The sequence below is a fragment of the Oreochromis niloticus genome, linkage group LG2, assembly GCF_001858045.2.
Source record: "Oreochromis niloticus isolate F11D_XX linkage group LG2, O_niloticus_UMD_NMBU, whole genome shotgun sequence".
In the NCBI taxonomy this organism is placed as follows: Eukaryota; Metazoa; Chordata; class Actinopteri; order Cichliformes; family Cichlidae; genus Oreochromis; species Oreochromis niloticus.
In genome coordinates this window covers 24,193,669-24,221,619 of record NC_031966.2, presented here as the reverse complement: position 1 = coordinate 24,221,619, position 27,951 = coordinate 24,193,669, and the positions used below count along the sequence as shown (strand labels likewise).

The following is a 27,951-nucleotide window of genomic DNA, read 5'->3' as shown; positions in this document are numbered from 1 at the left end:
TCCCCGTTCTCCATCCATTCCCTTCCCCATTCATATGTTCCCTCCCTCTTTCATCCCCCTTTCCTCACCATCGGGCTTCTGGAAACAGTAGCACCACTCGTTGTTGGAAAGCTTGCCATCCTTGAACGAGTCACAGGAGTTGAAGAGAGGCTTCATGCACAGTTCATACTTGTCAAGGTAGATGGCACTCAGCTCCGACTGGTCCAGGAGTAGGTCAAAGTTCATGTCTAGCTTGTTGAACATCCAGCCCAGTGAGTCCTTACAAATGGGCAGGATGCTTGTATCAAAGTCTAGAGAAGAAAAAACGGAGAGGCAAAAAAGAAAAAAAATCACATCTGAAACAGCAGAACATGTCCAAGTCACCGACTTGTGTTACTTTTTTTAAAGTAACACACTGAGATTCGAGTTCGAGTATGTGCGCAAGAGTGTTTTCAGTGGCAGAGAGCTGAGATGTGTTCAGACATGTTGACATTACAGAGAACAGAGCGGGGTCACTGTCAACATCAGTGCTAGCCCTCATGAGAACTGGAAAAAAAGCATGACTTTTCAGCAGCTACTGGGTACACACACACACAGACACACGGCGTGGGGATGTACTCACGTCCAGTGGTGGAGTCAAAGCTGTCAGAGGATTTGAGGTCTCTGTTGGCATCGAGGTGGAGAACTCCGAACCAGTCCTTCAGTCTGGCAGCGAGACTGTGAAGCTCTGTATCAGTGCAAGCTGCAGAAACACACACACAGACACACAAAATAATGAGGAAAAGGGAAGCTGTCAATCTACTGCTGTCATCTGAGTTAAAAAAACAGTTCTTTTTCTTGCTCCTTATCAAACTTTCATTCCATTTCTGCTGTGTACTTTTCCTTTGTATTCTTTCCTTTCTTTTGTTTCGTCCAACTTTTCTCCTTGAGCAAACACAGTGGGGTGATAACGCATACTCAAATACTGGTTACCATAGGAACACAATCTGACATGCACATATGCACATACACACATGTACAGTATACATATTGGTATTTCCATGGCTCTTGGCATTTCTGTCCAGTTTCATTTAGCATTCGTTCAGAGTTCAGATGAATGATTTTATCTTTGCAGGAAAAGACACAATCTCACACACACATACACACACACACACAATACCAGTGGAGGTCTGTTAGCAGCTCATGCCACTTTGCCTTCATAGTAAAAAAAAAGAAAAAAGAAAACAAAACAAAAGAATAGATGTGTCTGCGTTAGAGGCCACTTGATTGTTGCAATTTTAAGATAAATGCATGTGTTTCTATCTTTGTGCATGATCGCTGTCATCTGTGCAAATGCAAATAAAGCTCACCCAGCACTGTCATCCATTTTGATGCTTTCATGACAGAGAGCACCAACTGGATTTCCCTAATTTGAGTCATAAACAACAAGAAAGAAATCTCTCGTTGCTTCAGCCCCGTGGGACAGACATGGTCGGACTGCAATTCAAGCAGACCTCTGCCTCTGCCTGTCTCATTCTGCATCTTTGTGTGTCAATCTTCTGCGCCTGATTGACACATTTGTTTCTCATTTTCTTTCTTCTGAGAGTTTGATAAATGTGCCTAGAGGACAACAGCCGTTCGCCATCTCGAACCATTATTACCGATCAAAATCCTTCAGCTTTGTCGTGTAGCACAGACGGTCCACAGAGGAAGGTTGTTGACAATCCTGTTGCACTCGGTTTTCCTTTGATACAATCTTTCTGTTTCTAGTGTTTACATCTGAATATATAAAACTGAGAAAATCTTCTAAATGTTTGAAATGTGAACACCTAAATGGACCAAAATCACTCATCCGCACACGCACACAAGGAATTGCACTTAAATAAAGAGAAGACCTGAATCACACTTTGCTGTCAGTGGATTAAGATGTCAGCAAACATGGGATCAAAAGGATATGAGCACATCACACACATAAGCAAAGTGTAAACACTCCTCAGCATCAGTGGTAGTTTATAAGCACATATTTCCATTCTGCACCGAGAGATGTTGGCATCTTGCTTTTAACTGAGCCACACTCAACATCCTGTATTCATGCATTCTTGTCAGGTCATGCACACATGGAGATACACCTATACATACTGCATTTTACAGTAATAGTTTGGAATTGTGCACATTTTCCTCCATAAAACATCTTCTTAGTAACAGAGGATGAAAAATACTTGTCTGACTGGCTATCCGTGTGACATTACCTGTAGAATTCATGTGTACATGTGTGTAACTACGTATGTGTGAGTGTGTGCCTTCAGGACCAGACAGATAACATTTCACAGCACTCTTCATTTCCACAGTCTGGAAAGAGAGAACAAAATACCAACAGCTAAACATTATCTCTCTTCAGCGATTCTCAGTCGGTAGCACGTCGCCCGTTCGAAGCTCAAACCTCTGGAAGGTTTGTCCCTGCCTGATCATTTATGTGACTGCACCGCATCCCTACATCATCTCTGCCCTTCATCGTCTTGCTCTCTGTTCCCTCTCATTGCTTTTTGTATCACTCTTTGCTTTTGTGATTCTTTTGTTGCCTTTGAGGACTTCTTGCTCATTTCCCTCGATTGCTTGTTCATTTCCAATTCCTCTCTCTTCTCTAACTCTGTCGATTTTCAAGATTCAATATAAGCCACTTATCACACCTGGCTGTGGCTAACCCAGTTTCTTTTTATGACGAAGAAGAAGGCCACTTTGATATGTCCGACTCTCTTTATTTCTTTCTCTCACCTAATTTGCTTTGAGTGCTTCATTTCCCATTTCTCTCCTTGTACATCCCCCTACAGACTCCAAAGATTTAAGCGTTTCTTTAACAGTTTTTACCTTTGCTATCCACTCCCTGTATCACTTTCCTTCTTATTGTACACTTTTTCTGACTTCACTACACGCCTCATCTTTTCCTCTCAAAGTTTCTAGACTTTGCGCTATGGCTCAGAATGAGTCTAGATGGACTCTTATCTCTTTATTTTGTCTGCATTGTTGAAATAGTTTCTGATAGTTCCAGCACTGCTGAGTGCATAAGGAGCCCTTTCAGAGGGCGTTAAGTTAGAAAGCTGAAAATATTCACATACTTATACATCCGATGCAGAGAGTTATAAAGGCCTGTTCTCACATCCTTTTATGTTAACAGAATACATTACTGTGCAAAAGTCTTGAGCCAACCCTCACCCTTTCTTTATATTTTGTTAGCAAAATGGGAAATAGGTGCAGCGACGAAGCATGTGCAAACACAAATGGAAATACAGTATATAAGGCAACAACAGAGCCTGCACACTTCTAATGATGCTTGAAAGTCAATTTTTGGCCTCCTTTATTCTTCAACACAGCCTAAACTCTCTCAGGCAGCTCTTCAGGAATAGTTCTCCAGGCTTCTTAAAGGGAATTCAAAGCTCTTATTTGGATGTTTGCTGACTTTTGTTCTGTTCTCTTTCAAGATGATCCCACACTGGTTTAGTAACGTTGGGGTCCGGGGACTGGTGAGGCCAGTCCATGACACTTATCACTCCATTGTGTAGTTTTTCTATCCAGGTATGTTTTTACCGCACTGTTGGTGTGTTTGAGGTCATCATCATGATGACAAAAGAAACTGTTGCCAGTCTCATATTTTCTAGATCAGTGGTCCCCAACCTTTTTATGTCTGACAGTATTTTTACCAGCCTTTAAGGTGTCGCGGATAAATACAACAAAATAAAACCAGTAACAGAACAAAAAAAAAGAAGATTTACTGATAATACACGGGAAAAGACCCAGGGAAACCGAGTTAACGATAAAAATGATAAAAAAATAATGATAAATACCGATAAAAACCCTGAAAACCATACATTTCACACCCGAGCCTCAACTCTCGTGGCCCAGTACCAAACGATTCACAAACCGGTACCAGTCCGTGGCCCGGGGGTTGGGGACCGCTGTTCTGGATGGTATTGCATGATGGATCAAAATCTGCCACCTCTTCTTTTATCCTCCACTTGTAGATTTTCCTTACATGTTTTAAGGGCATGTGGCACACCATGCTGAGGTACATCAGCTTGCCAGTGTAAAATACTATTTTATGTCTAACTATGTGATCGTGCATATTTTTCATAGATTTGACTAAAAAAATTGGGACAAATTATGTGTTTTGTGCCAAAAGATACAATTTAACATTTGTCTGTTATGTTTAGAGACAACACCCATTCATTCCTTGAGGTAGGTCTATTTTAAAGCTTCCATTCCTCTGTAAATGTCAGCTACAAGGACTGAAATTGCAACAGAAAGAAAGACAAGAAAGTCTGGGTCTATGAAAGCAAAATATAAAGAAATGATGTGTGGCTCAAATTTTTGCACAGCACTGCACATCATATTAACATTAACATTTGTATAAAAGCTAACTTTTAATGGGTTGTTCCTGTAGTCGTTGTATTTACTTCTTTTCACTTGCAAAATCAAAAGCCATGTAGGCCCAATCTTTCCCTGGATACTTTATAACTGTCTAAGGTTCTCAGCTTTCCCCCCTCTTTTCATTAAGTTGTCAGGATTTTTCCATTGTGCATTTTCATAAAGAAAGTTCGCTGACGGCATCCATCAGTTCACTTAGTTTCCAAAGAGTTTTGTATGTGATACTGCAGAACTATGACTAAGCAGCAACACAGTCCTTGATTTCCTTGTGAAATCATAACTGATGCAACAGGTGCGAGAAAACAAAGCTGAAAAGTTTTGCACCTTGTCAGCTTCAAGGAACTGGAAGATCTCTTTGGTGGCTTTTATATTTTAGCAGCAAATTTAACTCTTACTTATCACAATGCAGAGTGACAAAAAACGGCAGCAGTGGCCAGAATAAAAAGAAGCCTTTGGGTAAATAGCTACTTTGTCAAATCTCAACAACTAAGAGCAAAATGTGCACTCTACTTTAAATAATAAACCAAACAACTGCTTTCCATCTGTTCTTAGGTGGTGGAGAGACTGCAGTGTCAGATTTGTCAAAGCCCCACTCTAACCTATCAAAGAGAGTTTGACAAGGAACCTTTACACGGGATGACGCAGAAAGAGGCAACAAGCCAGCCAGCCAGACACTCTCACACACAGACACACGCACATATATAGAGGCAGCGTTCTCACATGAGAAGCTATCGATCATAGCTGTGGGTCAAATATCAACCACTGAATCATGGCTTAGAATCACCATCTATCCTTCTTCCTTCCTTCTGCTTTCCCTCTCACCCACCACCTCCTCACATCTGCTGTCTTTCATCTCTGCGAACCTGGATGAGCAAAATCTGGCACCTAAATAAAAAAAAAAATATCACAGTCTACGAGTCCTTCACAGATTGATACAGAGGAAAACTACCTGCTGTATGTGGAAAAGCAAAGTTAAAACTGAAATCCATCACAGACCTCACTCTCAGTATAAAAGAATAAAATATAGCTTGTGTAATTAGTCGGTTAATGTCACAATGCCCATGATTGAATGTTACCCACTTGAAGACAAATGTGCTAATTAACTAGATTTAAAAAAAAAGTTTAAAAAAGGGGAAAAAAGTCCTGCATGAGTGCTTAAAATTTCAACATCTACTGCCTTCAGACTTTAATCTTACAAAACAGATGCATGAAAATGCAAAATACTGCATGCGTTTTTCTCTGCTAAACAAGCCCTTAAATGTCTCTTATGCAATGACAACAGTGAAGACTAAGGCGAGGCAAAGCTATTGAATTTAGTTCAATTCAGGTTTATTTATACAAACCACAACAATCACCTCAAGGCGCTTTATACTGTAAGGTTCTGAAAAAAACCCTAACGATCAAACAAACTATGAGCAAGCACTTTGTGACAGTGGGAAGGAACAACTTCCTTTAACGGGAAGAAACATCCACAAAAGGAGAAGAGAAAAGACAAAGAGAGCATAGTTCTCCTAAATCTTCTAGAAATCTTCTCCCATCCTCATCTGTGCCCTTTTGCACTATCACCAAATGTTACAGTTGTTACTTTCATTAGGAGGAGATTGAGCAGAACTTCCCCAAATTACATATGTCAAGCCCTCCAGGGCAGTTTAGGTCATGAGATAAATGTGTGTGCCAGACGTTCTGATATACAACTCCAAATATCAAGAGAAATTAGGCCTTGAGGTCCTCTGTGGGTCTCCTTTATCACCTGTAAATAATTAACTAAGCGTCTCACTGGCTCCAGACAAAGGAAAAGGTAGGTGGTGATCACCTTGAGACATCGAGACTAGCGTCTGATTGAATCAAAATTAAAGATAGATGGAAAGCGAGAGAGGATTGGTGAGAGGCAGTGGAAGGAGATGGCATTTCTTAACAAGGTAACAGAAAGAGAAAGAAAGGAAGTGCGACAGTAAGGAAGGAGATACAAGGAAGATAGAAGGTCAGATTCATTAAAAAGATACAAAGGTATGTTTGATTTCCTTTGCCCCGAGCTATCAGCGTTCCAGAGTGATTTCACTGGCACTGAGCTAAGTTTCGCCCAGATAATGATCAGTAATACAGTGTCTACACAGGCAGAGAGACAGGTAGAGAAAGAAATTGGCCAGATACACAAACAGCGGAAGGCAGACAACCAATTCAGGTTTAGCCTTAAGAGTAATTTTATTTTGGCAAAATCAGTATCTCTTCTACTTTTTTAAAGCTCATTTTTCAAAACGGAACTTTTCTGTGTAATACAACAACACTGGATATAAAACAGTCTAGAGAGGGTGGAGGGGAATGTGTAGGGATTAGGGAATTAACACAACTAGCAAACCAAAAGTAACCATTTCAGTTACCATTTTATTGGTTATTTAAATTTATGGCGTGGCCTGGATATGATAAGGCATGTGAAACTCCTTGTTTGATACCATAGCTATACAAAGACAGCAGAATGCAGAGATTCCTATTATCCTGATGTTGGATTGTCCATGCATCACTCCAAACAGGTTATTTCCTCTGTGATCCTTGTGGTGATAAATACCCCTTTGCTGTGTTACATATTCAAAGCAGTCCTACAAAACAAATAAAAACAAAGAGTGGAGAGTCTTATTAAACTTCTAGAAAATGCAACTATTTTCCCCAATTATAACTAATCATTCTTGTAATTATTATCTCCAAATGTGAGATATCGGAGCAGCCACAAGTTCTGGCATATCTTAACTGTTTATGTGCATGCAATTCTATTTTTTCCGCCTTAGATTAACTGTAATTTAGGCCTCAATTACACAATGCAAAAACGACATGCTTAAAGTTGTAACCACAAAGTTGTACGCTAAGCCCTGCAGATGACTCTCAACATGATGCTAATGGAAAAATCATTGAGGAATTATGCGTCAACGTAAGAGCAAGGTGTAGAGTCAGGAAAGACCAACATAGACTGTTTGAATAAATGATGAATCCAGCCTGTGTTTAAAATTGGTGAAGACAGTCTCAACAAGAAATACGAAAACACTCTTCACGCTGGTCAAGACTCTGGAAAAAATCCCTGAGCAATTGGCACCCGTTAGGAGAGGATAGGAAGTGTGGAGGCAGGAGAAAAGAGAGCACAATCTGTCCTCCTGTGTGCTCTCAGTAGAACTGTGAGACCGAAATGCCAGGGAAAATTTAATTTAGCGAGGGGATTTAGCCTGTTCAGCATCTTACAGTGCTCTTTGTTTTGTCAGTGTCTTTTTTTCCAGTGACAGCTGACATAAAAATGAACTATTATTACTTTAAAAATCTCATTGACCATAACCAGCGCTGACTTACGCCGTTATAGAAGATCATCTGCTGGATCGCTTCATGTCAGGTCGAGTCATTGTTTTACAGGGGAAAGTAATGATGTGCAATGTCACAGAGTGCTGCCTCAGGGGAGATGACAGATCAAATGAAACCTCAGCACCCCTGTGTCGATGTGTTAACCTTCTCTGACAAACAGGCAAACAGCAGCAATGGATTTCTGAGCACATCAGGATTAAATGTTCATTAGGAAAACTCAGAGAAATTACCGGTTAACGCATGTAATTAACCTGCAATTATGGCCTAATTCTTAAGATTTTTCTAAATTCTCTGTTGTAGACAATTTATTTTCCCCGAGCTTTTGTAAGTTACAATACTGCAGAGACTTTCTATCATCCGTTTATGCCAAGCAGACACTAATTTGTCCCAATATAAACGCAGTTCAGAGATGCATGTGTTTCACAGTCTTCTAAACAATCCAAACCCCCCCAAAAACAAGAAACAACAGCAACAATGAGAAAGACAAAAAAGCGGAGGTGGAACTTTAACCCAACACTCTGCAAAATGATGGAGTGGAGGCTCGAGACAGAAAATAAATGAGAAACTGATAGAGTTGGGAGAGGGAGGAGGAGAATGAGGAGACAGAGGGAAGAGTGGGAGTGATGTGACTGACAAACACACATGTTCCCCATAGGCCCGCTACCACTCAGTGATAAATAAAGGTTATTAGTGTGGTTTAGGGAAAGGTATACTCGCAAACATGAAATCTGAAGACTACCACTCTGCCTTGTCAAAGAAAAACAACAATATTCACCCTGCTCTCCAAATAAATTGCATGCTGCAGCATAGACTCTTTTACAGCTATCATTCAAAATCAAAGGAGTGTGCAACAGACAGAAGATGCAAAGACTGAAATCTACGTACAAAAACTGTTTGATGCCTTTGCATAGTCATATGACAGGCAACAAATTCATTTATTCCCAATCCTCAGACTATGTGGCCCCTTGTGTGCCCCATTCCGTCTGTGTATATATTTTCTGTCTCGTAAAAACCTTTTTATGGAAGTACAGACTTGAAGATGAACTAAAAAATGTAGCTATAATAAATATACATTCAATGTTCACTTTGCCATTCAAACCGAGCGTCCAAGTGGAGAAGAAAACTGATTTGAAGTGACTTTAAAGCTGGCTTGATTGTTTGTGCCAGATAGGCTGGTCTGAGTATTTTAGAAACTGCTGAGCTGCTGGGATTTTCCCACTTAGCCATCTCCAGGGTTTACACAGAATGGCCTGGAAAAGAGAAAATATCCAGTGAGAGGCAGGTCTCTAGGTGAAAATTACTCGTTGAAGCCAGAAGTCAGAGGACAATGGCCAGAGTGCTTCAACCTGATATGAAGGTAACAGTAACTAAAATAACCACTTGTTACAGCCACGGTATGCAGAAGAGCATCTTTGAAAGCACAACATGTCAAACCCTGAAGCAGAAGACCACACCTGTCAGTAAAGAACAGAAAACTGTAGGTACAATTTGCATGGGCTCACTAAAATTGGGCAACAGAAAATTGGATAAATTTTGGCTAGTCTGATAAGTTTTGATTTCTGCTGCAACATTCAGATGGCACGGTCAAAACAAACATGAAAGCATCCATCCAGCTTCATATCAGGGGCTGAGCTGCTGCTGGTAGTGTAATGGTGAGGCGGATATTTTCTCGGCACACTTGGTTCCCCTTACTACCACTTAAGCATTGTTTAACTCCCACAGGCTACTCAGTATTGTTGCTGACCATGTCCATCCCTTTATGACCACACTGTACCAATCTTCTGATGGCTGCTTCCAGCAGGATAAAGCATCATTTCACAAAGCTCAAATGATCTCAAATTGGTTTCTTGAACATGACGATGAGTTCACTGCACTCAAAAAGCCTGCACAGCCACCAGATCTCACTCTAATAGAGCACCTTTGGGATGTGGTGGAACAGGACATTCTCATCATGAATGTGCACCAACTGTGTGACGCTATCATGACAATATGTTTCCATCGCCTTGCTGAATCAGTGCCACAAAAAAACAGCTTAGAAAGCAAAAGTGGATCCAACCTGATACTAGCACAGCGCAAATAATGAAGTGACACCTAATTTAAGAGTTCAAATTCTTTGAAAAACTCCAACAATATAGCAAAATGTACTGCTTTGTATTCTGTTACTTTTAAGCTTGAATACTTTATTACATTAGCGTACAAAAAAGCAAACAAAAAAAGCAAACAAACAATAAATAAACAAACAAAAATCCAATGAATAATGAGTTTACCTCTCATTATACAGGAAATGAATGGAAGTTTGTTACATAAGGAATAGTGGGTGACTGTTTAAACATGGTTAATCAGAAAATTTTTAAGTAGATCTCAGGTTGGAGAAAAAGTGCTAAATGTTGCCTTGGCAGCAAATTCTAACGCATCTATATTCAGTGTTTGCTTAATGTAATGGAAAGGAATTTAAAGTGTCTTGTTTACTGGGTTTACTGCCAGTTATATAAATGTTTTAATCATTAGACTCACCTTAACAGTCTATGTCCTCATTATAAATAAACGGTATAAAATGACTACAGGAGTAAATTTAAGTATTAGAGCGTAATGTGTTTTCCAGCCTCATTGTAGCCACACAGTGTTTACAGGAAGATATGAAAACATGCACATTATATTTAAAAACAGAATATCATGTTTGGCTCATTTAAGCACTTCTTGTAAATGTAACAAGGTCAAATCAGTGATATTAACAATTAGAATAAATTTGTGTCATTTTATAAGCCTTAAAATAGTGATATATACACATTATGTGTTGAACTTGATATCATATAAAAGTAAAAGTCTATTTATGATTTTAAATGATGTGTTATATATTTTTAAAACTTGATTTCAGAGCATCTAATACCTCCAGGGTTGCAGCTGAAACAATCAGGCACACACTGTCTTACAACACTATAACAATATACATGCAAGCATAACATCGGTTTAATGGAATATGCTATTGTCATTGTAGCTGGATATACCGGAGCCTTAATGATGGTGCCACATACTGATAAGTCGTGTAATTGAAATGGTGTGCTTCTTTTTTGCAGATATGCCTCCTGGCTTTAAATGGACTTGATCCAGTGCTTTTACCTTGTTACGAACGACTTAAAGTCCTTAGGGCACACATGCTTAGTGTTTTTTTTCTGTTACTTACATACTGCTTAGCACCCGGTTGGATTTAGGCACTTTACCACTGTGCATTTTTCGAATATAATAGTTTGCTCTTCCTTTAAAAAACATGCGGTTCTTCTGCTGTTTGTGCTTATATGTTGCAAACACCACTAATTCCCATTCATACATAAGTTGTATGAATGGGAATTAGTGAAGCCACGCAAGGAAAATATAAATCCTATATTTGGTGAACTTGTTTCATGAGGTTTAGCACAGACAGATGTGGTCAAAGTGATTCCTTAGTCACTGCTGCAGTAAAAAGCTTTGAAGCAAAACTCTGCTGTCTGTCAGGAAAGGCACTGCATGGTAATTTTATACCAGTCAAAAGTAATAAGCAATCCCATTTGATTTAATTACTGACACTTTAATGCTAAAAATAGTGGATTTCCTAAGACTGGAGCCAACTAAATGAAGTTTGGCAAGCTACTTCTTGCTGCTCCCTTATTCCACACCACAGCAGGTAGTTTGTGTTTGATGTGACATGGCCTTCCCGATGCAAACGGATCCTGAAGTCAGACTTATACTATACAAATATTATGGAGTCAATAACAAAACTTGTAAGCAATTTTAACCAAAAAAGTAGACACTTGAAACTTTTTAAATGTGACTGATTGTAACAATCAGAAAAGTAAAACAGTCAAATCAAACCAGCTACAGGCCAGTGTCAAGCTGAAGCTCACACATCGGTCAATTAAACCATCCAACGATATGACTTCTGCTCTTTATAGATAAATAATCAATCCATGACACTCAAGAAAAAGACAAAAGTCTCAATAAAAGCACAATCAGATAACATCAGCATGGATTTATCAGAGTGGAAATGAGAAATTTTCCTTGAACGACAGCCGCCGATGCCCTTTTCCCCCCACATAGCTTCACAGTTTGTTTCAAAGTTTGAATCAATAATTGCTCCAAGACATTCATACGACTGAACACATTCCACCGTCTGACCCTTAATGGATGTGATCTCTTGTGTATGAGTACATGTTCTAAAGCCAGCGATCACATATTACTATTTAACAAAATCATCAAGGACTGTGCCACGGTTGGGCTCATTATCCTGGAGCTGACTAACAATAACAGAGTCATCTTGATACTTTACAATGAGCCTGCTTTCATACCCAGCTCTGACACATATTTGTGTACAGAATAAATAATAGATAACAGATAATAAATAAGGGTAAAAGCACACATCCCTGTGGGATACCAGTCGCCTTCTGATTAAAATGTGAGACTGAATCGTGTTGAAGGTCAAAGAAAACTCAACAAAAAGTAGCTGACCATGAAACCATGAGAAGTGTTTCCTTCTAAGTGTTTAACAGTTAGGTTCAACAAGGTTATTGTGGCATCATCTACTCCTTTGTGTGGTTTATAAGCTAACTGCATGGGATCAAGCATATGCTCAGTTTTTATTTTCCTATCAACTGATGTAAAGATAATTGATAACTGGATTTAGGAACAGGGACTAAAACAGCTTCTTTCCATGCAACACTGTGCCTGTGAAGACTTATTAAAAATGCAATGAAATACAGGTCTCAGCTGTTGAGCACAAGATTTAAATAAACAACCATAGAAATTGTCAGGTCCATGACATATATTTAGTCTTATGGAGCAGAAAGCCTTTTCATCACTTCTTAGGGGCAATGTTAAAATACTGATTATTTCCAAGCTTACAAGCAGTTCCTGAATCATTATGGAGGGAAAAAAAGTATGAAAATGATTTTAAAGATGATAAAGTATATTAGCTAACCTAAAGTCAGAACAGAAGCCATCCAGAGTGACCTGACTGCTACTCTTTGGGTCTTTTTTCATACTGGACCAGTCTTAATCAGGTTTATTTGCAGCCATTTTATTCTTTAAATAAAAATGAGAGAAGCCTGAAACCTGAAAAATCCATAAAAGTACCCATAAAAGCAAAACACTTAAAACGCACAGAACATTTATACTAGGATGCCAAACTCTCACTGCTGGTGGTTGTGTGTGCACGCGCCATTATCTATAAAACATCATATTTCTAATGATAAGTGTGCATTTTCCTGTGTTTACAAATATGACAAACCAAACAAAATGAAAAAAGAAAAAAAAACCCTCTATCATTTATTCCTTTTTATTAAATCTAATTAAACGGAATATTAAAATAATAGCCTGCAGGAACAGTTGTACAGGTACACTTTAGAGTGCACACCATCTGTCATTCTTCCTGTGTCTGAATCTAAGCGGAGAAACAAAACGGAAACAAGTAAACACAGAGGGGCGGTAACACAACAGCACTGTTTACTGATGAAGTGATGCTTATGGTCCTGCAGTTACAGACGCAGGTGTAGTGCGAAGTGAGATATTTACTAGTCTGGTACAAATGTTCAAACTCAGTAAACACAGTCAAGTGACTGCACATATCAACCTGATGCAATCTATTGACTGTTACCACAGGAACACAATCTCACACATACGCAGAGTGTTTTCCTCACCTACTGCCACCCCCATCTGTTTACCATTTTATGTTGCTGATCTAATGAGAGATTCTATCAGGTTGGGAGACGACAAACATTTCAGTCATCCCTGCCACCTCTGAATGCACAAACATTTGGACCCGCTATCTGACGGATGGTTTTTAGGACAGGCTGTGCTGAAAAGGACGGTGAGATTCATAAAAACGGGAAGACAAAACCATAGATGAACTCATTTAAATGACAAATAGGAATAGAAAAAAACAAACCTTAGTGAAAAGAGTCAAAGCAGAGAGCCAGACAGAAAAAAAAATAAAAAATGCTGCATGCTGACAGCGTCCAAGATCTGGAAATAGATTTCCTTTTTTTCGCACAAACTCATCTACTCTGTTCCGTATCAGAGCCAGACTCTTAGCAAACCAAACACATAATTATAGTTTTTATTGAGCAAAGACAGAAGGGAATTAATTAGACAGCAGTCAAGTTGTTAAAACACTTCTCTGTAACCGCATCACTTTCTGTTCCCGCCATTCATTCAGGCTTAAGCTAATGGACGAGACTGTAAGATAAAGAAAGATTTGTCATTAATTAGCAGACACTTTCCTTTTTTGCCTGATGAACCTCGGGAGCTTTATAAATGCTTCACAATCAAAGAGTAATTAGATAAGACCTCTGAGAGTACAGTACGTTTTTTATTTGTGTATGAAGTTTACATAGATAGATAGATAGATAGATAGATAGATAGATAGATAGATCAACACTAAACAAAGTAAAACCATTCCACCAATCCCCTATTTGTGAGAGAGGAAGTCTGTAACGATAACAATCCATCCTTTTCCTTTGCTGCTTTCCTTTAGATTGCATTTCTCTACCAGAATCTCTCCATCCATCTGCTGAAATCCTATTTCCATGACAAACAATAAGACACACACACACTCACTCCATCACTGATCCCTGCAGCTGTCAGAGAATGGGTGGGGGTGATGGGACGGTAAGGAAAGAAAATAACATAAGTAAGGAGAGGGGTGACAGGAAAAGGATGGAAACACCTTGAATCACCAGAGAGTTTGAGGGATTACCAGTGAAAGGATTTTTTTTTTTGTGTGTGTGTGTGTCTGGTGAGATATAGTGGAGCGCTTCTGAAGCTGAAAATTGCTAAAATGCAGATAATCTTCTTCAGCTCTTTGTCAAAAATCTAGCTTTATCCATCCCTTAAAGCTCAAATAAAGGCAAACAAGACTAACTACGTAACCGCCTAAATAAAAAGGAAGCAACCTTAAACCTGATAGTTAAAGAAAAAAGATGACTATCAGGTTAAGTACTCACCAGCCTTCTCGCCATTGTGCAGTGGTTTGCTGAGCTCTTGACCGGGCAAGCAGGGACATAGCCCATCACATTTCACTGAGATTTTCTTCCCAGACAGGCAGCTCTGGAACTCCAATTTACACTGTAAAATACAAACCACAAAGGCCTTTTTCAGGGTCTAATTCCCACAATCACTGGTGACAAGAGCAAAAAGGAAACACTAGTTTGACAAGTTTTTTTGTTGTTGTTGTTGTTTTGCATTTTGAGAATGATGTTAAAACTTAACACTTAAAACTAGTTAAATAAATAAAAATAAATTAATCTGCCTGTTGTATAATGTCACCTGTGGCCTTGGAAGCGCTATGTAGAGTGTAAGACATCAAGCTATCATTGACGAAATCATTGACGAAGTTTGCGGGAAAGAAATAAAAATAAAAACCAGAGTGTATGAGTGTAGTAAAGAGCCCCATGATTTACTGCAGTGTAAGGAGGCAACATTTTGACCTCACTAGCACTTTCAGTCCAAAATATTGCCCTGAATCTACACCTTTAACCTGACTGAACTGAAAGATGGTAACTATGAGCAAAAACATTTTTCTGCAAACCATGCAAACAAGTGTGAACTTTGGAAGATTTGGCAAGCATCAGGAAGTGAGTGTTTACTATAGAGTTTGTATTGAGGTGCATTATGTGGGAACTGGATGTTACCTGAGGTGAAAACAAATAATGGCTGTCCTTAGCTGGTATGTTTAAACCATGCTGGTTTATTATTCTATATATGAAATTACAACAAAACAAAAATGTGAATATTTCTTATTTGAGCTGATTATGGAAAACATTTGCTGATACAGGATTGGTCATTTATCTTTGATGAGCAGATATGTCCGTTAGGCGATCATGTAGACACGCCATTAGAAACCGAGATTCCAGTTGACATTCTATTATTCACTGCAGTACAAACCTAATGCAACACAAAAGCAAGATGGACTACTTCTGAATGTAATTTAACAGCATAAATCTCATTTCAGGTAAGTGAGGGGTAAGAAATTGTTTGGACTAGTTGGAGGGAAAAAAAAATCCAATTACCAGACCCTTCCAAGAGGAATAATGAAAACTGAAATGAGATATGTAAATTCTGTTTGCGAGATGATGACGACAGGATTTGTCAGAGTGGGACCATGACGGTGCATAAACATCTATACACATATCACGCCTTACACAGGCTTAGCCTTATCCTTCCAGCACTTTCATTTCCCACGTTCTAATTCAAATCCATCATTTCCTCCCTGTCACCTCTTTGATAGTGCCGCTAATGTTGCTTAATGAAATTTGTTGACAAAAGAACAGTGCTCTGTCCTGTTTTCAACATATTGAATTAGCTGTCTGCGGATGGGAGAGGGAGAAAGAGAAAGAGAGAGAGGCGGGTGGGGATGGAGGGTCGGGGAAATGGATGTCCTCCCCCAGTCACTGTCAGAGAGAGAGAGGCACCATGAATCTTTATGTTTGTCTCTCTCCTGGGGTTAATGTGGTTTTGATGAAACAGTATTTTAACACCTGACTTGGTCAAGTAAAAATAGAGGTGAGGTGAGGAGAGGAGCCGAGGGGAGAGGAGAGGAGAGGAGAAAGGATGATTTAAGAGGAAGTAAGTAATGGATTTAACTTAGTGGGCCGAAGCCTCTCAGGAGATAAGAGCACTGTCCTCTTAATAGGATATTGAGTGTGTGTGAGAGAGTGTGTGTGGTTATGATGAGGGAGGCATGTAATGTAATAATAAAACATGAATAAGCTTGAGACCAGCAGCTCACTGGTGAGCAGAGTTTAAGTTGGGCCACAGGGACCCATCACTCCAGCAGCTAACTGAACCCCTCCAACTAAATTACCACAGAGAGCAGAGGGATTTCCTAGCCCTCCCCCGGCTTTTTGTTCTCCCTCTTGTTTCGCCTTTAACATGTCTCCTCCTCAGCTCAGTCCCAGCTCACAGGCAGGTAGGTCATTAGCGAGGCCTACGTCCCGACTTCTGCGGGTCAGGGCACAGACCTTGATAATCGCAGTTTGTGTCATACTGATTGGTTGGAGGTGCAGTTGTGGATTTGGCTGGCGCAGTAAGGAGGAGGTCTGGGTAGGTGCATGGCTCAACAAAACATAAGGATGCACATGAAAATGTTTACTAGCTGGTTAGCATTATTTCTTCTTCTTCTTCTTCTTCTTGTTAGTTTTGTACTCCACCTTCTACCCTATGACCCTAACCCCCAGCAGGTCGTGGCAGACCACTGCCCCTCCTTCTGCCAGAGATTTCCTCCTCTTAAAAGTTTTTGCTTGCCAAGGTTGCCAAGTGCTTGGCAACCTTGGCATGTGGTTGTTGTGATGTGGTTGTTGTGATTTTCTCTGTATTATTGTAGGGTCTTTACCTTACAATATAAAGCACCTTGAGGTGACTGTTGTTGTGATTTTTTGTTATATGAATAAAATTCAATTCATTTGAATTCTCCCTTCAGTCCTGAACTGGAATAGTGTGGTTAAGAAAATGTATAGATGGATGGATGTTCTCTAACTATAACATAATTGGAAGCTTATGGAGGCAATTTGAATCTACAGCACACTTCAACCACAGTGACACCGTGCTATAATGATCAATGTGTATCTATGTATGTGTGTATGTATATATGAGTGTACGCATGCATGCTCCCTTCTCCTTCTAGACGAGTGGACCAATCTTGATGAAACCTTGTACTGAAATTGCCTAGGGCACCGTGAGTGCCAACATCTATATAGCTTATACAAAAATTCTATCCAAATCTCACAATCGTACATATTTGTAAATTTGACAGTTCAATTGAGCAGCCAGTTGAATGTTATAGTAGAGAACAAAATAGGTGTTTTATACTATAATATATCAGACAATCATACTATAATGATCGTAGTATACTGTATGTGTATACATATGTTCCCACAACAGTTTTTCAGAAAAGCACTTCTGCCTCTCCATTTTAGGCAGTATTCACAAACAAAATATTGTATTATTACATTTCAATTGGGATTAGAGTATGTCTTGAAGTGAGTTATCTTCCAAAGAAGCTGAGGAGATTAACATGCTTGATGTTGGGATGTCCAACAAATTTTCCAGCACATAAAAACATTTACTGCTCTACTTTTATTGATTATGTCTCATCAGACAAAATTGCGCTGTTAAGGTAAGTTCCTGACTGAAATGTTGGAATACATTACAGCGAAACTGACAAAAAGTCTTCAGCTCCCAGATTGCTGCATTTTGCCAATAATTGTCATTAAGGCTTTGAATTAGCTGTGTAAGACAGTGAGGTCTTATGCTGTCCATTATGTTTTACGGTTTCTGTGTATTGGACTGTGTTTCACCGCTGACAACCAAAGGGTTGAATACAAGGACAAGAAGTTAAGATGAACATGGACGTCAATAAGAATCTACAGTGTGTTATACCAAGGACGGAGCCTCACTTCTTTACGACATTTTCTGCCCCTGGATATCGATCTTCACCTCCCCCAGCCCTAACTTCTTCTATTCACTTTCTTCTTGACTTATCACAAAGGTTAAACCGTGAAACGTCTTTTCTAATTACATGGTGAGTTTGTGGCTATGTGCGATTTTATGCAGCTCAGGAGGCGCTTACAGGTAGGAGTTAGAGGCTAGAAAGAATCACACGGGACAATGGGTGAACAGTTTTTCCAAAATGCCCAGTGACATTACAGGCAATGTGATGTTCTGAGCTATTTGCCCAACAGACTATAGGGATCCTGCAGCTCAAAATAAATCAATGCAGTGGAGGCATCTGGGTAGGAAGAAAAGGTGACAACTTGATGAATTTGATGAAGAATATTTCAATGATGTTAACAGATTATATCTCACCTCGGAGGAGTAAGTGTGCCCATCAGAACCACAAACAGGAGTTGACTGGAGGGCTGAGCAGAGCCTGCATTTCCCATGAGCACCAGCTTCAAGCCTATGTTTGTGGCCTACACTGCCTTTCCTGGGTTTCACACTGATGGAGAGAAAAAACATTAAAAACTATGTTTTAGACAGTTATATGTTTGACTTTTGACATACAAAGTAAAAGATTACACAGAGCCAGAAGCCAAACTTTTAGTAGTAGATACAGTATATGGCATAACAACATTTATGTGCAGAGGGAAATTATTGTAATGATTATAATTCTTTTTTTCTTTTGTCAGAGTCAGAAGAAGCAGATTTTCATTGTTCTGAGAAGTCCCTTTCAATAAGCAGTATAATTATGTTTGATCCAAATCTTGCAGCAATTTCTATCTAAGTGCTCTCATTGAACACCCGGCTGCCTCCTGATCTATCAAGCAGATAATAAAGCTGAAGAGACTCTTGAAAATTCTGTAAATTTCTGTAATTTTTCTCAATTTGGAGAACAGCTCTGACCAAGTGAATGTCTGACATGTATAAAATATTCAAGAACATAAAAATAGTAAAAAATTCATTCCAGAAACCCCCAAAACCAAACCAAACTAAAAAAAAAAAAAAAAAAATTCCCACTGGAATATTAACTCACAAGCGTTTTCACAAATATTTTTTTCTGGTCAACAGTTTCATGTACAGTTATGTAAACTGGTATGTTTTACAGGATACACAGCAAATAAATAATTGTTGGCTAAATTATCCAGTACTGAGACTCGTTTATTAAGTAAATTAAACACCTTAATCAAATATACAGACACGCATTGCAAAAAAGATACTAAATATGAAAAAATGGTTGGAAAATATCCTTAAACATGCAACTATTTATCCAATATTTTAAAATTTAAATAAACAGAGCACACAGCTTTCAAATGAAGTGAATAATCCAAAGGTCAAAGGATAAAACATGGAAACCATTTATGAACCAAATGAAAAAAGACATTTAAAAAAAAACACAACAAACCACCAAATAAGATCAAGATAATAAAAGGAGAAGATTAAGGTATTACAATCTTGAATCACCCCACATTTATTAAAACATGTGCAAACCTACAGTGCAGTATATAAGACAAAAAACAGAGTTTGTACAATTCTAACAAGCTTGAAAATCAACATTTGTTATGACCAAATTTATCCTTGAACAAAGCCTGACCTCTCTGAGAGAAGCTTTTTTTTCAAATTTCTGAGTTTGTAAATAGTCTTCACCTCCACAGAGCCTCCATCGTGTTTCACAGATGGCTGTAGACACTAACTGTGGTATCTCTCTCCTGACCTCCTCCGTACTTATTGACAAGAATCTGAGCTAAAAATGTCAAATTTGGATTCATCACCGCGTGTTACCACTGATTTTCAGTCCACTTCTTGTGTAATCTGGCATACCTCAGCCTTTTCTCCCCATTTTCCTTCCTTAAGAATAGCTTCTTGACAGCTATCCTTCCACTGAGATCACTTCTGATGAGGCTTCAGCGAACAGTAGGTGAAACGACTGAAGGCCATATTCATCTCTTAGGTCCTGTGTCAGGTCTTTGCTGGATTTTTTTTACTGTTTCATAAGGATCATCAGTTCACCTGCTGCCTTTTTTCAGGCCTGTGACTTCTTTTGTTCTCTACTCGTTCAGTTTCCTAAAGTAAAAAAAACCCTGCTATTTCATGCCTATCAAATTGCAGCATTTAAAACAGGTTCTCTGCTAAGCTATCTGTGTGGAGGTGCATTCTTTATGTTTGAATAATTCATATGTCAGTGTTCAGGGGCTTAAAAAGTCCTGAAAATCTTAGAAAAATAGTCAGGTAGAAGGATTGGATTGAAAATGAGTGAACAAGCAGCCAATGTCCAAAGAAAAATGTAGAAAAACCTCAGAAAACCCTGATTACTCCTGATTACTTACTGCATTATAAGATCATGTTAAGAGTGCACCAAACTGAGCAACAGTTAATGCTCCCAAAGTGCAGCAGACATGCACACAGCACTGAAAAACAACCCATACCATCAGCTAAATTAAGACAAAAGCTCATCACAAAGGCCAGCACTTCCCCTCATCTATCTCCCAATCATTTTATTAGAAGACAAGACAGTAGCGATATTTCCATCTCAAACAGACAAAAGAAAGTGATCTTTATCTCCCTCATCTAGCAATGTATTTCAGCTACCCACTGAGAGTTTCCAAGACACTGTAGTCTGTAAAGTTTCTGATTTGACATAAGTACAACCCGTCACAGCAGGACAGAGGGGGCGAAAAATTATAACCGAACCTCCATAATGGTTTTTGAATTACAGCTTGGTTGCTAATGTAGACGTTCAAGCCTGCAGCTAAATATTATCATCCAATAAGAAAAGTCAGTTCTGTACTAAAATCTTTCAGTTTGAAGAGGAAGACGAAACAGAGCTTGGGATTTTTGTGTCGACAGCTGTTTAGAAAAGGAAATTAATTTGCATAAGGATTTTTGTGTGTGCTGTTTACAGGGAAGCAGTGAGTAAAATCTAGATAAACAGGACGTACTTCATCACGGTGTAAATTATTACACAATATGTGTTTGCAAATGTCTGGAGAACCAGAAAGTTTGGATTTGGCCTCTGGGAGGACACTGAATCGGTTTTATGCTAATTAGCACAACTAGTTTAACTTAAATAGATTCAAAATAATATACATATCATTGTCAAAATGATATGTATATTATTTTGGGTGAATGATAATACTTGGAAAATTCACAGTCCAGGTGAATAATTTGTCACATTAGAGAGAAAATAGCACTCGTAATTAATTTAATACAAAAGGAGGGAAAGGAAGGATTATAGTCGAGATTCTTAGGAGCTAATGACTTGAGGAAATCAATTAAACCCAAGACAGAGACAGAGAAATATTCTGATGTCTTCTTGAAGAAATGCTTCTTGAACTGAAAAATTGAAAACCCTTAAAATTGGCACTGGTTGAAAACACAAACAAATTGGGTGGTGACAGAGCAAACAGATAGTGTGATTAAAATTAATTGGTGTTGGGAATACGTAAGCCAATGTCTGTCACCGAAGCACGCTGAGTTATTACACAGTGCTAACACACAAAACACAAAACGATACTTGTTTGCTTTTGCCTGATGGAATTTGTTGAAACTGCTTTGCAGGTAGTTAGGATATTGAAGTTGAACTTGGCATAGCACTTTAAAAGATATAATAAGTTCTAGCTTTTCGCTCTCACTAAAGAGCAAGAATTTCATTTAAAGAGTGAGTAAAGTATTAACCCAAACTCCCGCGCTTGCTCTTTTGTAGATGTTAGAGACAGTAAGTGTTTCAAAACTGTTTCGAAACTGCTCAAAAACACAATTAACGTTGCATTATCATAATCATATTCACAAACCTGTTTCTAATGTGTTGCAAAGACTGCAACGGAGTATGTTGGAGATTCACATCGTCATAGTGTGTTCCTTTCATCAAAAGGTACAAGCTCACTCCAGTATTTTTCTCTATATTAAGATTTCTTTTAGCTTGACATTATTCTTAGGTGCAATTTAGATGCTGCCCAAAGACAAACTTAAGTTGTAACTTATAAAGTTATAACAAAAGTTTGACATTCATTTTTCATGCTTTGTTTTCAATGAGCCAGACTTTCTTATAATTTTTAAAGTGGTCTTCACCTTTCTGAAGGTCTTTCAAAGCATTTCTTAGACATTGGCTGCTTTTTCTCTCATTTTCAGTCCAGTCCTTGTATCTGTTTCTGTGTTTGTTAAAACAGTTAACAACAAAGTGTTCAAGCATTAAAAAGGCATCTAACTCAAGGAACAAACCACTCTTGTGTCTATACATAAAAGGTAACTTAGCAAAAAAACTCTATTTAAAAGTAAAAACACATTTTGATCCACCATGCAATACCATCTGGAAAGTAATTGGGAACTGCATGATTTTTCTGCAGTGACCTGAAACACTCCTAATGTAGGAACAGCATACCGCATACTGTTCCACACAAAGTGGAATCATGGATTGGCCTCCCCAGAGCCAGTGTGGGATGTGGGATCATCTTGGCAGACAACAAAACAGAAGGTGGGCAACATCCAAAGAAGAGCTTTGAATTTCCTTCAAGAAGCCTGAAGAACTATTTCCAACAATTGCTTAAAGTACAAGAAATCTTGCTCGAGAGAGTTCAGGCCGTGCTGAAGAACATAGGTGGCTGCACCAAATACGACTTTCAAGTTATTTCCTTTGCAAAACATGAAGAAATGGGGAGTGGGGGGTGGCTGAAGACTTTTGCAAAGCACTGTAACTGACTCTTACCTGTGGCCTGGCTGCTTGTGATTGGTGCAGATCGCTGTCTGGTAGTCATGACTGACACAGATCTTGTGAGGAGGACAGCGAACCTTCAGGCATGGATCCTTGGTGGCATCTGGTCCTAAAAATGAAAAAGCAGAAACAAACTTTATTTCTGAGCTGCAAAGAATAAGTTATCAGAAACACATAGAACAGGAGCATCAGCACAATGCAGCGCTGGGGTTGAAAACTGATGCAGCAAAACATCAAGCTCCTCTTTTGGTTTTACAGTTGGTGGGCTCTTATGTTCTACTAACTGAAGCAGGCAGAAAAATAATGAGTTGGAGAAAACGACAGAGGAGAAGAATGGTAAAAGGTATGAAGTAAACGTTGAGTTTTCTGCGTTGTGAGCTGCTTAATGAGGACTATTCTCTCCGAGCGTCAACCCCATCTTCCTCCAAATCAATCTCCAGTGTGACATTATTGCCGTGGCAGCCAGGCACAGCTGGCTGGTGTCCAAGATGACAAAGGATCAAAGCAGCTCATTGACTCTGAGCATTGTGTCATTTCACACTAGGCTAACAGCACAAACCCGCTTTCATTTGACAGACTGAGGAAAAGGGAAAAAAAAACAAAACATAGGAGGCGTGTGAGGTGAAAGCGACAGTGGGAGTAAAAGAAAGAGACAAGAGCTTTTAGCACAAATGGAGTGAGAGAGGCAGGCCAAAATCAGCCACTGCACTCTGGACTAGTGGTCATAGTAATTCTGTCAATTACACAGTCTGTACCAGATATGTATAAAAGAAAGATGAAAGCCCTTAAAATGGACAAATCCGAGTGACAAGACAAAGCTAATAAAATGAGATCAAAGACGGAGCGGGTTTTTAAACCACATACAGAGACCGCATGCTGTCCCCGCAGTGAGTGGACAAAAAATGATTTCAAATCCTAAGTTAATTAAGAGTGAGTACAAAGTGTATAGATCAAAGCCCTGCATTATGTACAAGTCATTACCATGAGGCTGCTAACATCATAAAACAAGAGTGGCCTTGTCTCCATTAGGAAACTAATGGGTTGTGTTTGAGCCACAGCTGGTGTCTGATGCCAACATCAAGTAGTTTCTGACCTGATCACACACCGTGCTACAGTTTCGTTATACTTTATCATCATTAAATTGTCCAGAAGTCCAAACACGGTGCTGCAATCTCAACAATCTTCGGCGAAAATATATAAAACAGCTATGTATATAAATTGTAAACATGTGCTACTGTGAATATCTGGAGCTGTCAGATATTATGGAAGAGCTTTCTTTATCTCCGAGGAAAATGTACAAACCAAACACTAAAGATGGTGAAGCTTAGATAGTCTCAAGGAAAGAGATTCATAGTACCCTGTAGACATCTGTCATAAATGAGCAGCACGCTTTTTTTCCCTCCTTACAATGCGTGAAACGCATACACAGATGCAAAAATACATTTATAAGCCTGCATGGCCTCTCGTAATCTCCAGAATGCAGAGAGACGGAAGGTCAACCTCCCTCCTGATAGCTGTCTGTTGTGCAATGTGCTTCTTTTGCCTGCTGATTTGGGGGCCTGTCCTCACCTCCATCTATCAGCGCTGGAAGAAACCCATCTTATTTCACTTAGCTGAAAGATGGCATTACCACCGCAAGGAAATGAGAGATGAAGGAAACGAGGAGAAAGTGACAGAGGAAGGATGGAGGAAAGAGGGGGTGGATAGGTACCTGGTTAACAGAGGATTGGAGGACAATTTGGGATCATTGGTCGACCTCCACTCTCAGATAAATTGGAAAACAGACACACACACACACACACACACACACATACAAATAAGGGAGGGAGAGACTTTATTCACCTAAATACTCCCAATCACACAGCATATGTAAGTTTTATGTAGTAAACAGTAAGAAGTCACTTAAAGAGATAATGATAGTCCAAATGAAATTTTTGATAGATATAGGTGAAGAATTACAGTAGATAAAAATGAAGTGAAACCAGGACGAGGAAAAACAAGGGAAGAGAGAAAAAGGGTGAAGAAAGTAAGAGAAGGTGGAGGAAAGAGGAGCCAAGATAAGGATCAAAGTTTAAGGAAAGGAAAGAAAAAAGATAGCAAAAGAGAAGGGAAGATGACAGGATAAAGAGGATGGAGAGAAGGCAGAGAAGAGAAGAAGCGAATAAAAGAGTGCTGGGTGACAGAGAGTTTTATCCATCTATTTAAAGCTTGAGTGAGCAGCACTGGTGGTTAAACCAGCCAATCAATTGTAATGCAGGAGCACTGCAGCACATTTGCCACCTCTCTTTCACTTTCTTCAATACGAGTCTCTCCTCTGCTTTTCTCAAGTATGACTTTAGAGAGTAAGTCGAAATGCACAAGTAACAATCATATTGCACTTAGTTAAAGTAATTTTACTTTAAAGTTTTCAATTTTTACCACATTTTTGTAAATAAACACACTATCTGCTGCGGATACGATTTTTTTCCATAAAGAAATAGAAAGGGGAAAAAAACTGGTCCTCGTCTGTGAGCATGAAGTAAATATGATTCATTATATGACGCGCGTGGTGGATAAACCATGCTTTGCTTTACAACTGAGAGCTCATAAATGAGAAAAATATGGAGCAAATCATGTGTGTGTTCTTTGTGTTACGCTAACCGTTTCTGCAGAAGAGCAACAGTCTTACTCACAGACACCACTACTAATTTGTTTAGCCATTGTCCTTGGCCATATGTAGGGATGACTGATGACCCTCGGGTGAAGGGTTACCAGCCTGTTGGGGTGAGACAGATGGAAGAGCTGGCAGAGCTGTAGCTGAGGGTGAAGAAGGCACAAGATGCCTGCAGATCATAAACAAATGTCCTCCGTTTGAATTCAAGATGGGCATATTTATTTTTTTCCCTGTCATTTTCAAACATTTGCTGTATATAAACAATAGTTTGTGTTGCTCGTGGCGTTGTATTTTGCCATATTTGCATTTTTCAATCCGTTGAATTTGAATGAATATACTGTGATCCATTGTTTGGGGGGAATTCAGCGTTTTAAAATGTACAATAATGGCAAAGTTGAGCTTCCTCAATGGACAAACTCTATGACTTTTAATAATCTGCCTTTGAGAATCTCTTGGCCTACACATACATAAACAATGCATGGCTGTTGTAATGCTTTGAACACTGCAAACCCAACATCAACCCCACTCCCATCTGGTCAGATCTGCTTTTATATAGTGTAGTGAGGATCAATATACTCCCTGGTTGGTAGCTCACGCTCAGAGAGCACAGCAAACACATAAAAGAGAACACATTCCCTGCTGAAATCAAATGTTGTGCTGCATCTTAGTAGGAAAGATAAGCTCAACTGAGTGAACATGAAGATCAAAGTCAACCTCTTTAAGCTCATGTATAAATAATACCCATATATGTCTATCTGTGAGAGATTAATAGGCTCTCAGCATACACATAAATCATTGTGTTAATGTTTTGTCTAAGCGGCACGTCTTTTATGAACGCTAGTTTCAATAAATGCCTCACGCATTAATTTTCAGGAGCCATAATAATAAAACCCAATACTTCTGCCACTATGTTATATATTGTTACAGTATATCTCAAATACCATCTTTCAGCTCTTATATAACTGACAAAAGAATTGAATTATGACTGTAGTGATTCACTTTGTGCTTATATGGCAAGCTTTTAAAGATGCAGTATATTATTTTTCTTTTTCATACATGTGTGTGTTAGTCTATCTATATCCATAACAGTGGGTCTCATACTTATCTGTCATATTTTAGTAAGTTCTAGTGCTATAAGCCATTATATCAAATAACTATAGATTAGATGCATAATGGTTTATTTGCTTATAAAAACAGATGATAATTAACCTTTCCCGATATCTCAAGAAAGGTGTCCAATTATAACAATACGTCTCAGTTTTTCCACAGTCATTCAGTCCACTGTGATACTACTCTCTGCTGATGTAACTCAAAGAAATGCTTGGCACTGTTTCTTGGCTCAACCACATTACTTCGGCATTGTATGGCAAGCCATGGATGATGCCTTCTTTCAGTAAGAAGGCTGTAATACTACCTGCATGCTGCTAATAATTCAGACCTCTCTGTCTCAGATGAAGTAGTTTGGAAAACCAAACTCATGACTTTATGCATTTTTAAAACACAGGGAAAAGTTAAAAAAAAAGGAAAACAGACTGCTTTTTTAGAGTTCTCTTTTACTTTTATCCACCCAGCAGTTATTACTATGCATACAGTGCTTTTCTCAGCACAAATTCTTTTGATGAACATACTTTTAGGAACCTGTACCTTTTCCAAAGAGACTTTGACCAATCCTCTGATTAGTGGACAACCTGCTCTACCTTTTGAGCCATAATTACTCTAAATTATTCCCTCTTTTTCTGCAATTTTCACACTTTGCAAAGCATTCTTGTGGTCCAGATTGTGGTCCACAGATCAAACGTTTGACATCCCTGGTTTAGAGGAATATGCCCAGTGGGATACAGGAAGAGGATTTCAGTGATTTTAAACTCCCTACTTTTTTTTCAGGAGATAAAAACTGGCAACTGCAGTAAAGTGATGGCATTGTTGTAGTCATTATTTAAAAATGAAACTTGCAGATATGGAGGTTTAATGTCCTCAGTCTCCTCATTTTCCAGGAGATCCAATCCCATACATAAATTTTAGCCATTTAATTGCTTCAACCCTTCCTGGCAGAAAAGCACATTGTACTTGTGGCTGTAAAATTTTATCACAATTATAGCTGACAGTAAATGACCCTACTTGTTCACGTTTTTGTCTTCGCAAGACTTTTTGTCCCTCTTTTTTAAACTTTAATGTTCCTTAAGAGGCAGGTAAAACTTCCTAGAAAAGAAGCGGTGGAAGATAAAACACTCCTCTTGTGTCCTCTAATACTGGATGAATGCCAGGGTGAAGTGCAGTGATTGGGTAATAAAGATAGAGTCCAATAGTAGAGGCCAAAATCCCAGCAAGCCCTGCCAGAGAACAGACTGTGACCTCAATTTAATTGCTGTTGAGCTTAACATGGGTCAGCCAGATATTTTTAGTAACCTTTGTG

At 38.9% G+C, this 27,951-nt stretch overlaps 1 protein-coding gene across 3 annotated transcripts in view; it reads right to left on the bottom strand.

Annotated features, from left to right (window-relative positions):
- Nucleotides 1–27,951, bottom strand: part of spock1 (SPARC (osteonectin), cwcv and kazal like domains proteoglycan 1) — a 107,725-nt gene that overhangs the window by 4,438 nt on the left and 75,336 nt on the right. For all 3 annotated transcript variants that reach the window (XM_005467659.4, XM_005467658.4, XM_005467657.3), the window contains 5 exons: nt 22,880–22,994; nt 18,547–18,679; nt 14,688–14,808; nt 602–721; nt 69–290 (listed from right to left, as the gene is read on the bottom strand). In XM_005467659.4, the coding sequence (XP_005467716.1) occupies nt 69–290; nt 602–721; nt 14,688–14,808; nt 18,547–18,679; nt 22,880–22,994 (711 nt within the window). The remainder of the gene's footprint in view (nt 1–68; nt 291–601; nt 722–14,687; nt 14,809–18,546; nt 18,680–22,879; nt 22,995–27,951) is intronic.